The sequence below is a fragment of the Tamandua tetradactyla genome, chromosome 7, assembly GCF_023851605.1.
Source record: "Tamandua tetradactyla isolate mTamTet1 chromosome 7, mTamTet1.pri, whole genome shotgun sequence".
Classification (NCBI taxonomy): domain Eukaryota; kingdom Metazoa; phylum Chordata; class Mammalia; order Pilosa; family Myrmecophagidae; genus Tamandua; species Tamandua tetradactyla.
Window position 1 is genome coordinate 75,366,382 of NC_135333.1, and position 16,477 is coordinate 75,382,858.

General features: G+C 38.1%; 1 protein-coding gene across 2 annotated transcripts in view; it reads left to right on the forward strand.

Moving 5' to 3' along the window:
* DDX47 (DEAD-box helicase 47) overlaps nt 1-16,477 on the forward strand; it is a 36,864-nt gene that overhangs the window by 18,894 nt on the left and 1,493 nt on the right. The window contains exons 3-11 of one of the 2 annotated variants that reach the window (XM_077170115.1): nt 10,706-10,894; nt 11,119-11,190; nt 11,394-11,512; nt 12,111-12,182; nt 12,320-12,436; nt 12,996-13,142; nt 13,699-13,836; nt 14,780-14,850; nt 15,842-15,971. In XM_077170115.1, coding sequence (XP_077026230.1) covers nt 10,706-10,894; nt 11,119-11,190; nt 11,394-11,512; nt 12,111-12,182; nt 12,320-12,436; nt 12,996-13,142; nt 13,699-13,836; nt 14,780-14,850; nt 15,842-15,971 — 1,055 coding nt within the window. The remainder of the gene's footprint in view (nt 1-10,705; nt 10,895-11,118; nt 11,191-11,393; nt 11,513-12,110; nt 12,183-12,319; nt 12,437-12,995; nt 13,143-13,698; nt 13,837-14,779; nt 14,851-15,841; nt 15,972-16,477) is intronic. The other variant, XM_077170116.1, reaches the window with a different exon arrangement.

Here is a 16,477-nt window from a genome sequence, read left to right on the forward strand (position 1 = left end):
GTTCTAAAATATAGATACTGTCTTCCTTTCCCCTATGTTCTGAGTTACTTAAATCCAGCCTGTTTGGCTTTGTTCTTATCTCTAAATATCAGGTTGTATATATATATATAAAACAGTCTGTCAAAATCCAGAAATAAATCAAAAGTTAAGAATGTTTACGTTTGTTTGGTGTTTTTGGTATTTAAAAAAAAAAATCCAGAAATGAAAATCACCACTCCGGACTTTGTGTGTTTGCTCTAAAAGCTTACAATCTAAGCCTGTTTTCTTATAAGCATTTTTTCTAAAGGTGACCATACCATGTTACTGATTTTTTTTTTTGACATAGGCAGGCACCGGGAATTGAACCCAGGTTCTCTGGCATGGCAGGCAAGCATTCTTGCCTGCTGAGCCACCGTGGCCCACCCTGTTACTGATTTTTGCACGTTAATTTTGAATCCTGCCACCTTGCTGGATCTGTTTAATAGTTCAATTAACTTTCTCAGGATTATCCAAGTATAGTGTCATATCATCTGCAAATAATAAGAGTTTTACTTCTCCCTTTCCAATTTGGATGCCTTTTATTTCTTTGTCCTACCTGATTGATCTAGTTAGAACTTCTAGTACAATGGTGAATAATAGTGGCGACAATGGGCATCCTTGGAAAGGTGTTCATTCTCTTCCCCATTGGGTATGATGCTGGCTATCAGTTTTTAAAATATTCCCTTTATCATATTGAGGTATTTATCTTTGATTCCTATGTTTTGGAATGTTTTATCAGGAAAGAATGCAGCATTTTGTCAAATGCTTTTTCAGGATCAATCGATGATCATGTGATTTTTCCCTTTCAATTTGTTAATGTGCTATATTACATTAATTGATTTTTTCGTGTTGAAGAATCCTTGCATTCCTGGTATAAACCCCACTTGGTCATGGTATCCAGTTGGTTTTAGATATTTCTCTCTGAGCTTATTGCAGGAACCTCAAGTTTCCTAAATTTGAACTATAGAGTCATTATTTTCCTCACTATAATTATTTTTTCTATAGCCCCTACCTCGGTTTATGGTTTTGGGTCTCCCACATTAGAAACCTGTGTGTAACCCATATTACTTTCTAAATCTTTCTTTTTTTGTCTTCGTTTCCATGCTTCCATCATTATAACTCTCCTCATTTACATCCGATATTCTAACTGAGCTCTCATTTTCCTCATACTGGCCATTTAGGTAATTTTATACTGCAGGGAACTGAGTCATGATCAGGTACCTCAGGAAAAGTAGGTTTATTGTAGGGTTGTTTTCTGGGTCAGGAAACCTCACCAGTTGTACAATCATGAACAACAGCAGTGGAGGTTATTACCCACAGGAAACATTCACAGTGGGCATTGTTCCCTTGCACAGCCACCCTACAGATGGTGAAGTTAGCTTGGGAGTTAATTTCCAAATCTTATCAGTATTGCTGGAGTGGTGATAATAAACCATGGTGAACTATTCTTAAGGAATTACTTATGGCGTTCTTCCCTCAGGAGGAGCACTGTAAGTATTATGCACTGTTAAACTCCTTGACTCTCCCTTAAGCTATCAGACCTAGAGTTTTGTCTTCTTAATATTGATTATAATATTCCTTGCTTAAAATCCTTCAGTTCTTCTCTCTTATGGAAAAAAAAGATCATGATTCTTTAGAATGGTTTATGAGTTCCCTTTCTAGTCTTACTCTTTTCTCTCTTTTCTCTTACACTGTTGCAGCCACTTTGCATGACTCATTCCTCCTAAGCATGCTATGTTCTTTAGTCACCGCCCTTCTTTTCTAATACAGGAATGGCCTTCTTTCCCTCTTTTTTTTTTTTTTCTTTAACTTTTTTTATTGTTCTCAGGCTGTGGAAATGTCCTGACTAGAGCAGATTTATAAAAATGTCCGAATTAAGGCACCAGCTAGAGGATACCTTCACTCAAGAAAGGCTGATGGAGTTCAGCCTTTCTCTCCAGGCTTCTTGTTTTATGAAGCTCCCCCTCTGACTGTGAGGGCTCTTGTGGTTCTTGTGGCTCTCTCCAAAATGTTCCCTCTTTTAAAGCATTCCAGTAAACTAATCAAGACCCACCTGGAATTATATATATAGGTATAAGATGGAGCTATATCTCCTTCTAATCAAAGGTTAATATCCACAATTGGGTGAGTCACGTCTCTGTGGAGATAGTGTAGTCAAGCTTCCAGCCTTACAGTACTACAGGATTAAAAGAAATGGCTGCCTCCACTAGATGGATCAGGATTAAAACATGGCTTTTCTAGAGTACATAATCGTTTCAAACCAGCATAGCATGCAATAGCAGTTTCCCCCATACCCTGAACTTATACATTCTTTTTATAAGAATCATACCTTCGAGGTAGTTCATGCAAAAACTTATTTATATTTGTAACATTAGCCAGTGAGACACATGTGTCTGTACAATCCCTTTCAGTCATATTCACCTTCAATATGGTAATATTACTTATAGACACACTAGTTGAACTGCCTTCACTTCTATTACCTTACATTTGAGTTCAACCTGAATAGCTAACCTTTCACCCATCTCGAGCTTGCATGTATCTCTAGGTCCTCTGTGTCCTCTATTATAAGCCTCCAATTTTACCTTTACTGTGGTCATAAAAGTGGTATCCTACAGTGTCTATCCTTTTGTTTCTGGCTTATTTCATTCAGCATTATGTCCTCAAGGCTCATCCATTTTGCAATGAGCTTCAAGATGTCATTTTGTTCTTACTGCTGTATAATATTCCATTGTATGTTGTGCTGGTTTGAAAGGATGCATGTCCCCTAGAAAAGCCATGTTTTAATCAAAATCCCATTTCGTAAAGGCAGAATAATCCCCATTCAATACTGTATGTTTGAAACTATAATCAGATCATCTCCCTGGAGATGTTATTTAATCAAGGGTGGTTGTTAAACTGGATTAGTTGACGACATGTCTCCACCCATTTGGGTGGGTCTTGATAAGTTTCTGTAGTCCTATAAAAGAGGAAACATTTTGGAGAATGAAAGAGATTTGGAGAGAGCAGAGAATGCTGCAACACCACAGAGCAGAGTCCACAGCCAGCAACCTTTGGAGATGAAGAAGGAAAACACCTTCCAGGGAGCTTCATGAAACAGGAAGCCAGGAGAGAAAGCTAGCAGATGACGCTGTGCTCGCCATGTGCCCTTCCAGCCGAGAGAGAATCGGTGACTGTGTTTGCCATGTGCCTGCTCACTTGAGAGAGAAATCCTGAGCTTCATCGACCTTCTTGAACCAAGGTATCTTTCCCTGGATGGATGCCTTTGATTGGACATTTCCATAGACTTGTTTTAATTGGAACATTTTCTCGGCCTTAGAACTGTAAACTAACAACTTATTAAATTCCCTTTTTAAAAGTCATTCAGTTTCTGGTATATTGCATTCCGGCAGCTAGCAAATAGAACATATGTATATACCACATTTTGTTAATTACTTGCCTTTGGTGGGCATTTGGATTGTTCCATCTTTTGGTGATTATGAATAATGCTGCTGTGAATATCATTGTACAAATATCTGTTTGTGTCACTGCTTTCAGCTCTTTTGGGTATATATCGAGTAATGCTATTGCTGGATCACAGAGCAGGTTGATACATAGTTTCTTAAGGAACTATCCCTAACTGTCTTCCCAAGCAGCTGTACGATTATATATTCCCACCAGCAGTGCTTAAGTATCCCAGTTTCTCCACATCCTCTCCAACATTTGTGGTTCTTGTTTGTTTAATAACAGCTATTCTTATAGGTATGAGGTGGTATCTCATTGTAGCCTTGATCTGCATTTCTCTCATATCCAATGAAAATGAGCTTCATGTGCTTTTGAGTCATCTGTATCTGTTCCTCAGAAAGATCTTTAGCCCATTTCATAATTGGGTTGTTTGTTCTTTTGCTGTTGAGTCGTATGATTTCCTTATATATGTAGGATGTTAAACCTTTGTCTAATATGTGATTTCCAAATATTTTCTCCCATTGTGTTGGCTGCCTCTTCACCTTTTTGACAAAGCCTTTTGAGGTGCAGAAGCATTTGATTTTGAGAAGTTCCCATTTATCTGTTTTCTCTTTTGTTGCTTGTGCTTTGGATGTAAAGTTTAGGAAGACCAATTACTGGGTCTTAAAGATGATTCATTTTCTTCTAGAAGCTTTATGGTACTAGTTCTTATGTTTAGGTGTTTGAGCCATGTTCTAGTTTGCTAGCTGCCTGAATGCAACACACCAGAGACGGATTGGCTTTTAATAAAAGGGGATTTATTTTGTTGGTTCTTCAGAGGAAAGGCAGCTAACTTTCCACTGAGGTTCTTTCTTACGTGGAAGGCACAGGATGGTCTCTGCTGGTCTTCTCTCCAGGCCCCTGGGTTCCAACAACTTTCCCCGGGGTGATTTCTTTCTCCATCTCCAAGGGCCCGGGCTGAGCTGCAAGTGCTGAGATGAGGAATGCCAAGCTGCTAGACTGTGCTACATTGCGTTCTCTCATTTAAGCACAAGCCAATTAAGTTAAATGTCACTCATTGCAGCAGACACGCCTCCTAGCCGACTGCAGATGTAATTAGCAACAGATGAGATTCACCTACCATTGGCTCATGTCCACAGCAACAGAACTAGGTGCTTTCACCTGGCCAAGTTGACAACTGAATCTAACTACCACAAGCCACTTTGAGTAAATTTTTGTATAGAGTATAAGATTTTTGTATAGAGTATAAGATAGGGGTTTTCCTTCATTTTTTTGGCTATTGATATCCAGTTCTCTTATGCCCATTTATTGAAAAAACCATTTTGTCCCAGTTCAGTGGATTTGGGGGCCTTGTCATAGTCAGTTGACAGTAGGTTTGGTGGTCTATTTCTGCACTCTCATTTTGATTCCATTAGTCAATACTTCTATCTTTGTGCCAGTATTATGTTGTTTTGACCACTGTGGTTTTATAATAAGTTTTAAAGTCGATAAGTGTTATTCCTCCCACTTGGTTCTTTTTTAGGATGCTTTAAGCTATTCAGGGTCTCTTTCCCTTCCAGATGAATTTGGTAACTAGCTTGTCCAAGTCTTCAAAGTAGATTGTTGGAATTTTGATTGGTACTGCCTTGACTCTGTAGATCAGTTTGGGTAGAATTGACATCTTAACTATATTTAACCTTCCTGTCCAAGCGCAGGGAATGTCTTTCCACCTATTTAGATCTTCTTTGATTTCTTCCAGCAATGTTATGTAGTTTTCTGTGTATAAGTCCTTTATGTCCCTAGTTAAGTCTATTCCTAGGTACTTGATTCTTTTAGTTGCTATTTTGAGTGGAATTTTTTCCTTAACTGACTCCTCAGTTAGATCATTGCTTGTGTATAGAAATGTTACTGATTTTTCACACATTAATTTTATATCCTGCCACCTTGCTGAATTTATTAATTAGCTCAAGTAACTTTCTTGTAGATTTCTCAGGATTTTCCAGGTAAAGTATCATGTCATCTGCAAATAATGAAAGTTTTACTTGCTCCTTTCCAATTTGGATGCCTTTTATTTCTTTTTCCTGCCTGATTGCTCTAGTTAGAACTTCTAATAAAGGTTGAATAATAGTGGTGACAGAGGGCATTCTTGTCTTGGCCCCGATCTTAGGGGATAAGATTTTAGTCTCTCCTGATTGAGTACGATGCAGGCTATCAGTTTTTCATATATGCCCTTTATCATATTGAGGAAGTTACCTTTGATTCATATCTTTTAAAGTGTTTTCATCAGAAAAGGATGTTGAATTTTGTCTAGTGCTTTTTCATGTAATGGAGATGATCATATGGTTTTTCCCTTTCAGTTTGTTTATGTGCTGTGTTACATAATTGATTTTCTTGGATTGAACCATCCTCACATTCTTGGTATAAACCCCACTTGGTTGTGGTGTGTAATTTTTTTAATGTGTTGTTGGATTCGTTTTGCTAATACTTTGGTGAAAATTTTTGCAATAAGTTCATTAGGGGGATTGTTCTGTTGTTTTCCTTTCTTATAGCATCTTTACCTGGTTTTGGTATTAAAGTGATGTTAGTTTCGTAAGATAAGTTAGGTAGTGTTCCTTTTTCCTCAATTTTTTGGAAAAGTTTGAGCAGGATTGCTGTTAGTTCATTTTGAAATGTTTGATAAAATTCCCCTGTAAAGCCATCTGACCCTGGGGCTTTTCTTTGTGGAAAGATTTTTGCTAACTGAATCTCTTCACTTGTGATTGGTGTGTTGAGATCTGTTTCTTCCTTATTCAGTGTAGCTTGTTTATGTGTTTCCAGGAATGTCCATTTCATCTTATTTGTCTAGTTTGTTGGCATATAGTTGTTCGTAATATCCTCTTATGATTTCTCTTATTCCTTCAGGGTCTGTGGTAGCAACCCCCCCCTCTCATTTTTGATTTTATCTGCATTCTCTCTTCTTTGTCAGCCTTGCTAGTTGTCCATCAATTTTATTGATTTTCTCATAGAGCCAACTTTTGGTTTTATTGAGTCTCTTGTTCTTTTGTTCTCCCATTCATTTAACTTTGCTTTAGTCTTTGTTATTTCTCTCCTTCTATTTGCTTTGGGATTAGTTTGCTGTTCTTTCTCAAGTCCTCCACGTGAGCAGTTAAATCTTCAGTTTTGCTCTTCTTTTTTAATATAGGCATTTAGGGCATTAAATTTCCCTCTGAGCACAGCCTTTGCCATATCCCATAAGTTCTGATATGTTGTATTCTCATTTTCATTCGTCTCCAGATAGCTACTGTTTTCTCTAGCAATTTCTTCTTTGGCTCCTTGGTTGTTTAAGAGTGTGTAATATAATCTCCATGTATTTGTGAAAGTTCTTGTTCTTTGGTGATTATTGATATCCATCTGTATTCCATTGTGATCAGAGAAAGTGCTTTGAATAATTTAATTGTTTTAAAATTTATAAAGACCAGTTTTGTGCCCCAGTGTATGATCTGCTCTGGAGAATGTTCCATGAGCACTAGAGAAGAATGTATATCCTGGTGTTTTGGGGTGTAATGACCTATATATATCTGTTAGGTCTAATTTATTTATCAAGTTGTTGAACTTCTCTGTTTCCTTGTTGATCCTCTGTCTGAATGTTCTGTCTATAGAGGAGAGCGGTGTGTTGAAGTCTCCTACTATTATGGTTGAAACATCTGTTGCTCCCTTCAGTTTTGCCTGTGTCTGTCTTATATACTTTGGAACTTCTTGATTGGGAGCATAAACATTTATGATTGTTATTTCTTCTTGGTGAATTTTCCCATTTATTAATATAGAGTGTCCCTCTTTGTCTCTTATGATGTCTTTACATTTAAAGTCTTTTTTGTCTGATATCAGTATAGCTGCTCCTGTTTTCTTTTGGTTACTTGTATAGAACATCTTTTTCCATCCTTTCAGTTTCGATCAGTTTGTATCCTTGTGTCTAAAATGAGTCTCTTTTAAGCAGCATATAGCTGGATTATATTTGTTAATCCATTCTACCAATCTGTATCTTTTTTTTTTTTTTCCACAAATAAAACTTTTTATTTTTCACTTTTTCCTTTTTTTTTTTTTTTTTGGCATGGGCAGGCTCTAGGAATCAAACCCAGGTCTCTGGCACAGCAGGAGAGAATCCTGCCACTGAGCCACCGTTGCACCACCCTGTCACTTTTTAAAGTAACAGTTTTTTTTTTTTTTTTTTTATTAATTAAAAAAAGAATTAACAAAACAATTAGAAATCATTCCACCAATCTGTATCTTTTAATTGGTACATTTAGTTCATTCACATTCAAAGTTACTATTGAAAAGGCATTTCTTGAATCCACCATCATTTCCTTTGGATTTTGTTTGTCAGATCTGTATATTCTTTTCCCTCTTTTTCTTTTTATCCTTTAAATTACCCTTACTGGTATTCTTCAATTCTGTGCCTTCCTCCAGACTTCCCTTTCCTGTCTTTTTTTTCCAGCTGGTAGAACTCCCTTTAGTATTTCTTGTAGGGCCTGTTTGTTGTTGCCATGTTCTTTCAGGATTTGTTTGTCTGTGGAAATTTCAATCTCTCCCTCAGTTTTGATGGATAGTTTGGCTGGGTACAGAATTCTTGACTAGAAGTCTTTCTCTTTCAGGATCTTAAACACATCATCATACCACTGCCTTCTTACCTCCATAGTGCCTTGTTGAGTAGTTTCAACTCAGTCTTATGTGGTTTTCCCTTGTATATAGTAGATTGTTTTTCTCTTGCAGCTTTCAGGAATCTGCCTCTTTTCAACATTTGACAGATTAATTAGTATGTGTCTTAGAGAAGGCCTATTTGAATTTATTCTATTTAGAATTCGTTAGGCTTCTTTGGTTTTACATAGTTATGTCCTTTATAAGGGTTGGGTAGTTTTCCCAGATTATATGCTCAACCACTCTTCCTAGCCCTTTACTCTTTTCTTCTCCTTCTGGGACACCAGTAGTTTCATATTTTTGTGCTTTATTTTGTCCATCATTTTCCTGAGATCAATTTAAATTTTTCCATCTTTTATGCCATTTGTAGTTTTGAGTGTTTGAAATTAGTTGTTCTGTCCTCTAGTTCACATATTCTTTCTTCTGCCTCTTCAAATCTGCTGTTGTGTGTCTCTAGTATATTTTTTATTTGGTCTGCAGCACTTTTAATCTCTGTTGTTATATCTGCTAGTTTTCTATTTATTCTTTCAAATTCCTCTTTATGCTTTTCTAGAGTCTTCTTGATCTCCTTTATGTCATTAGTCATCTCATTTATTTTATTTAGTGGAGTTATATGAACATCTTTGATTAGTTGTTTCAAAGTCTGTATCTCCTCCAGTGTTTTAATTTGGTCATAGGCTGGACTATATCTCTCTGCATCTTGATATGCTTAGCGATCTTCTTTTGTCTTCGAGGCATGCAGATATCTTGACAGGGTTATTTTGTAAGTTGATTTCCTTTGGTAGTCTAAAGCTTTTCATTTGTGGGATGGATGTGGAGCAGGATGCCAGCTGTGGGATGGGTCACAACCGTGCTGCGATGTGTTGCATTGCAGGTACAGTCAGAGGTTAGGGACACTTTGCTGGTGCCTATGAGTGTAGGGTACAGGTTGTGGGGCTGTGGAGCTGTGGTGCAGGGGCCATGGGGATGGGGTGCAGCACAGGCAGGGCTTGGAGTGTAGGAGCAGGGTGCAGAATGGGGGACATAAGGTAGGGTGCAGTGGGAGGCAGATGGGGGGCTGTATGGATGCACAGGGGCTAGTGTGCAGGTAGGATGTAGGTGGGTGCATGGGGCATGGGGTTCAGGGTTGTCAGGGTATAGGGGAGGTGGCACAGAGGTTGGGGCACTGAGGGTGCAGGGTGCAACTGTGTCCTTGTGCAGGGGGAAGGATCCATGGGGCCCAGTATGCGGATGTGGGAGTGTGAGAGGTGGGATACAGGTCACAGGAGTTGTGGGACTTGAGTTAGATGGTATGACATTGGATGGGCATGGCCCTGGCATGGCTGCCAGGTGTGGATGGGTTTGGAGCAAGTGTGCATGCCTGTGCGGGGCAGGGCTATGTAGTATAGATGCATACGTGAGCATCTGCCTAATGTGGGAGCAGGGCGCTTGTGTCGGGGCATGGGGCAAGGGTGCCCATGTGCGGGGCAGGTGGTTGGGATGCAGGAGTCAAGAAGTCAGTTCTGGGGTTGTGTATGACAGGGATTGTGTGTGCGCGCAGGTCTGGGAGGGCTGTAAACTGATGTACACTTGCACAGAGCTCAGGGTGGCGGTGTGGAAATGTGTGACTCTATGGGCTGGGTGTGTGTGTGTAGCCTAGGTATGAAGTTAAGTGCTGCCTGGCAGCCTTGATGCGCTAGCTACTGTCTGCAGCCAGTAGGAAGGGGGTGGGTGTTGAGGAGCTGGGCATGGATGGGAGGGTCTAGGGAGGGGTTGGGCAAGACTTTGTGCTTGTGCAGGAAAGATGGGTTGGGCTGGGGCAGATGTGCATGCACTTGTGGGGGTATGGTGCGGGTACACACAGGTGGGGATTGGGCAGGGACGCTTGGAGCATGGGGGAGGGGTGGGTGGTGGTGGGCGGGTGATGGGGTTCAGGTGTGTGAGGTGAGTTGAGGGTCTCTGGGTTGCATGGGTGAGGGTAGTGTGTTTAAGGAATGTGGCACTTCCTAGTCCCTGTCTCCTTGTGCGTACACTCCTGAGGGCTCTGGACTTAGATTTGGAAAGGGGCTCGTGAGGCTGTTTGCTGTAGCCAGACGGTCTCCGGTTCTCTGTGTCTTAGTTCTTCAGCTTTTGCAACCAGGGCCTTCTCATGTGGTGTAGAAGACCCTCCTAGGTCACTTAAACACTGGAATCGCTGTCTCAGTTGCTTTCCCATTCTTTCTCTGTTTCCATAGAGTAGGAGTGAACTTGACCTATCCTATTCTGCCATCTTCCTTGAACTCCTCTTTCCCTTTCTTTCTTCCAGATTTATCTGACTTATCACCTCTGTTACCCTTTCCTGACTCCTCCAGGCAATAAGTTACTCCTTCCTTTGTGCTTTCATGATATTTTATAGGGGATTATATGAAAGTCCTTCTCACATTATAATTTTATTTTTTGTCTATCTCACCATTGGGTTTTGAACTTATCTAGGATAGAGACTATACCTTTTGTGTTTATTCAATTATCATTCACCAAATATTTATTTGGTGTCTGTTTTGTGCCCAGCATTATGTCATTGTACAAATGTGAAAACAGTACAAAAAGAATTTTTTTTTTTGTTTTCTTTTTCTTCTAGGTCGTGATATCATTGGGCTGGCAGAAACTGGCTCTGGAAAAACAGGGGCTTTTGCTTTGCCCATTCTAAATGCCCTTCTAGAGACGCCCCAGCGTTTGTTTGCCCTGGTTCTCACCCCCACTCGGGAGTTGGCCTTTCAGATCTCTGAGCAATTTGAAGCCCTGGGGTCTTCTATTGGAGTGCAGAGTGGTAAGTCTGAGAGGAAAGGAAAGAATCTTAAGAGTTGAGAATGTGTGCAAAAGGTGCCTGTAAGAAAGTATTCCTAGCATAAGTTCATTAAAGTAAAGAGCTGATTTGGTGTCTTAGTTTTGGAAGAAGTTTTTATTCTAAGAGAAGAGCAAATTTAAGTAAAAATCTAGAATTTACTTTAAAAAATTAAGGATCTCTTTTCAATGTTCTTTTTATTTCTGTAGCTGTGATTGTAGGTGGAATTGATTCAATGTCTCAATCTCTGGCCCTGGCAAAAAAACCACATATAGTAATAGGTGAGTATTGACTAACATAAAAGATTCTGGCAGTAATGAATTAGAGAAAATATGCCAAGGTTGATTGTAACTTATTTGTATGGAAAGACTTTGGTGAAAGAATTTTTGTAACCCTGTTTAATTTTTAAAATTTCTTTCTTTCTATGTGTGTGTGATAGGTAGCTTTCTTAAACGTTGTCCTTTTTCCTCACCTTTTCTTGTAGCGACTCCTGGTAGATTGATTGACCACTTGGAAAATACGAAAGGTTTCAACTTAAGAGCTCTCAAATACTTGGTTATGGATGAAGCAGACCGAATATTGAATATGGATTTTGAGACAGAGGTAAGTTCTCACTTTCTTTCCTGTTAGGGCATAGCAGATACCCTGTTTCAAACTTTGATTCATTGCATACCTGTTTTATGTAGTGCACTGAATTCATTTTAATTTAAGATCCCTGCTGCTTTTTTTGCTCTTGGTGCTCTTTACATTGTCAGTACTTAACAGAATATAGTCTGATCAGACTTCTACACTACATGAGAAATATCAAAATCAGATTTTCTTTTCTATTTAATTTGATTTAGGCCTCTTCTACATACTTTGAACTATCTTTATTTTATTTGATGACCCAGTCATCATAGCCATTTAGTTGATTTATATCATTTAGTTGATTAATACTTATTCTTCACTTTTCTCTTGGAGTAGCTCTAATCTAATCCAAACTATTTTTTTTCTCTGAATGGCATTTTTTTGGATAGTGTCTGGTATAGTATCAAACAATAAATATTCCAAAAGTTTAGCCTAGTTGAATTGAGTTTTTGAGGCCCCAAGTCCCCACAGTGATGTGCTTAATGTTTGTTGTTCTCCATCTCCTTTGCTGTGGAGGAGCTGCAGGTGTCTAGTCTAAATGTTATGTTGGTATCCTTTCCTCTTTGGATTTTAGGTAGACAAGATCCTGAAAGTGATTCCCAGAGATCGGAAAACATTTCTCTTCTCTGCTACCATGACCAAGAAGGTGACATTTGCTAGGACTTCTGTTTTCTTCTTTATAAGAATTGATAAGTAACAACAATAACAATAATAATAGCAATAATAAATAAAAATGGAAAGCACTTAGGAATCAGTGTACTATTCTAGGTTTTCTTTCTTCAGGTACAAAAGCTTCAACGAGCTGCTCTGAAGAATCCTGTGAAATGTGCTGTTTCTTCAAAATACCAGACAGTTGAGAAATTACAGCAATATTATCTTTTTATTCCCTCTAAATTCAAGGTAAAGTATTTACTTTGACCATTCCTACCTCTCTCTCTCTCCTTCCTCCCTAAGGCATCTAAAAATGTGTCAACTCTAGATTAGCTAAGAGCTGTGGTGCAGACTGGAGTCTGTTCTGTTTGTTTTATAGTTCATGCCTTGCTTGTGTTTATCACTAAGACAAACATTCTGAGAATTCACAGCATACTAAACCATAGTAATGAAGTCATGTTGTAATGATATAATTCTTTCTTAATCCATCCTGGAGGCAGTTTTTCCTTTGTCCAATTATTATGTGGCTTATTATGGTTTTCTTTGGAGAAGGGGACCCTGGTTTTGTGCTTTGATTTCAAGGCTTTTCGGGATGGCTGAGTACATACCTCCTTGTACTTGGCTTTAGGCTGAATATGAAATGCTTGGTTCACAGAAATGGTAATGCCAGTAAAGAAATGCAAAGCTGGTAGCTGGGGGTCAGGATAATTGAGAATCAACTGTAGGCTTAGTCTTAGTTTTTATGCTGAGGTCTCCAACCCTTTCTTCTAGGCTCAATTACTTATATTGTTTTGGGTTTGTAATTTAGGATACCTATCTGGTTTATATTCTAAATGAATTGGCTGGAAACTCCTTTATGATATTCTGCAGCACCTGTAATAATACTCAGAGAACAGCTTTGCTACTCCGAAATCTTGGATTCACTGCCATCCCTCTCCATGGACAGATGAGCCAGGTGAGGATTCTTTGGCATCATTACCTGTGAACTGTGGCTTGAGAAAGATAAAACTTACCACAATGGATTTGCATAGAAAGGATAACATGGCATTAACGCCCATTTCTATGATTATTCCCATTTTGGGGGCTTCAAAGTGTTGCTCTGGGTAAATGAAAGCATACTTCCTCCTTTCATGGTTCCAAGAGGCTCAAATTAGAATATTCCATAAGTATGTGGTTTGGGAGCTGGTGAGTTGATTTATTCAGCTAAAGTGTTAGTAGTGATTCTCTGTCTCCAAAGACACAATAAATTATTTTCCAGTTACCTTTCTATCATCTGTGGAACAATTCCTGTTTCAGGTTACTATTTTCTCAGTATTTTTTGTTGCTGCCATGTTTCTGTTTGGACGTGTGAAGCCCTTGTCTCAACTTAGTGGGGAAAAAAAAAGTCCCTTTGAAAATTTATTTCTCTTGTATGTAGTGTGTCTGTTTTGTATGGCACAGTCTAGGATCCCAAGATTTCTTGGTTTTTCAAGATTAAAATTCTTATTGTTTCTTCTTTTTCATCATATCAGAGCAAACGTCTAGGATCCCTTAATAAGTTCAAGGCAAAGGCTCGTTCCATTCTTCTTGCAACTGATGTTGCAAGCCGAGGTTTAGACATTCCTCATGTGGATGTAGTTATCAACTTTGACATTCCTACCCATTCCAAGGTGAGTCCTGTTGCTGACTTAACTTTCTAGCCCCCAAACATATTTCTAAATAGAATGTTTCCTATCTTTCCTTAGTTACAACATAGTTTTGTTGTCCTTGCTTAAGTTTAAATATTAAAAAAATGGAACAGCTCTTGATTTGTTAATTCTCATCATTTTGCACATGCCTGTTTTATGTAACATTAATAAATGTGAATGAAAGTAGACAAGGAGAATTATTAGAAATTCACAGTCAAAAGGGATAGCTGAAACCTATGTCTGTTTCTTTAGACAGCTTATGGTTCTTTGTGAATCTTAGGATTTCTTAGCCTTAGCAATTTGAACATTTTGGGCTGAATACTTCTTTGCTGTGGGAGCTGCTCTGTGCATTCTAGGTTGTTTAGCAGCATTCCTGATCTCTACCCACTAAATGGCAGTATCATTCTACCCTCCCAGTTATGCCAACCAGAAATACCTCCAGGCATTGCCAAATATCCTCTGAGGAGACAAAATCGCTCACGATTAAAAACAATTGGTGAATTTCTTGGCTTTATATTTAACTGCTGTAGACAAGGTGCTGTCTTACTTGATTTTCATAATAACTTGAGTTTGGGCATGAATTTCTGTGGCTGTTGTCTAGATAAAAAGCAAGGTTCAGTGAGGTTATGTGACTTGCAGACAGTTGTGTAGCTGGTAGTTGGGTTATCAAAGCTGTAACCCAGATCTGACTCTGTATCTAGTGCTGTATACTACGTAGCCTGTAAACATGTAGCTATGCTTTGTGGATTTGTTTTTCTGTAAAAGAAAGGAAAAATTGGGTCAATTGTGTATAAAAGTGAGGAGAATAAAAAGTTGTTCCAACATTAGTCCATTTTGTCTTAAAGGTTTGAAGTAAGACCTTTGCATATGTAATTTTTTACTTGTATTCTGTATAACTTAAATTTATTTATCTTTTTTGTTTTAGGATTATATCCATCGAGTAGGTCGAACAGCCCGAGCTGGGCGCTCTGGAAAGGCTATTACCTTTGTCACACAGTAAGTAAATCAACTCTAGAGGCAGAAAAATATAAAGACAAAAGCAGAACTTTAGAGACAGACTGACGTGGAACCTGGCTTTACCACTTACTATAGCAATCACTTAACCTCCTTGATCCTATTTTCATGATTTGTAAGTGGAAATAATACCTATCTACCTAGCAGAGTTTTGGTGAAGATGCGATATTATATAAATGATTTAGGATAGGGTCTAGCATTTTAGAAGCATAAAAACTGGTAGTTATTAATTCTTTCAACTGCTAGAGTCAGAGAGTAATTAACTGTCAAGTATTAGAATAACTATTTCTAATACTTCTTTTTTAAAAAAAGAAACAAATTTTTATATACTCAAGATTTTCTGTGATATAGAATACATTGGGCAAGAAATGAAGTGCTGATACATGCTACAGTGTGGATGACCCTTGAAGACGTCATGTTGAGTGAGCTAAGCCATACAAAAAAGAATAAATATTGTATGATTTTTCTTATACTAAATACTTAGAGTAAGCAAATTCACAGAGATGGAAAGCAGAACAGCAGTTACCAAGGATTGGGGAGGGAGAGGGGAATAGAGAGTTATTGCTTAATGTATATCAATGTTGGTTGGGGTTATGAAAATATCCTGGAAATAGACAGTGGTGAAAGTTACACAGTATTGTCAATGTACTTAATGTCACAGAATTGTCCACTTAAAAATGATTAAAGTAGTTATGTATATTTTACCACAATTAAAAATAAATTAAAAAAAGAATACATTGGCTGATTTTCTCATTGGTTATTGCATCGAAGAATGCATTTAACTAGTATTTAGAAAAGGAATAATAGGTTCAATATTAAAATAAATATTTTTTATTTATTTTATAATGAATATGTATTAAAATAATACAAAACTGTGACTCCTATGGCATAACATATAATATCATATAGTTTGGGAATGGACAGGCATTTGCATTATCAGCCAGCCAAAGCCAAGCCAATGTTCCTTCCTCAGATATGATGTGGAACTCTTTCAGCGTATAGAACACTTAATTGGGAAGAAACTGCCTGTCTTTCCAACACAGGATGATGAGGTTATGATGCTGACAGAACGTGTAACTGAAGCCCAAAGATTTGCCCGAATGGTATGTAACTTTTCTTTCTTACAAGCTACTATGCAAATGATATTAACTATGTGCCAGATACTTTATTACATTAATCCTCATGGTAAACTACACGAACTTGGATGTTTTTTTATTCCAAATGTAAGATGAGAAGACATAATCACAGAAATGGTGGATAATTTTCTTTATAGGTAAATGGTTGAACCAGGGTTTAGACTCAGAACTTCTGAGCAGTTTTCTAATCTCTCAGTATCAGATCCTCTCCTGTAAATTGGGAATATGAAACTTGCCTTGAGTACCATACAAAGTTGTATGAGTACCAGATAAGCCAATATAAACTGTATAGTTGCTAGTAATAATAGTAATGGTAATTATAGTAAGAGTAGTAGTTGTGACGAGAAGAGTCTAACATAAAATCCTCAGAAGTGCTGTTTGCTACTTGGAGTTCTAGTTTTAGGGATGGAGAAACTTGCCTGTTGGAATATTTGTAGAGCAGATGAGGTGTGGAGTCTGTCCACATGGAATTC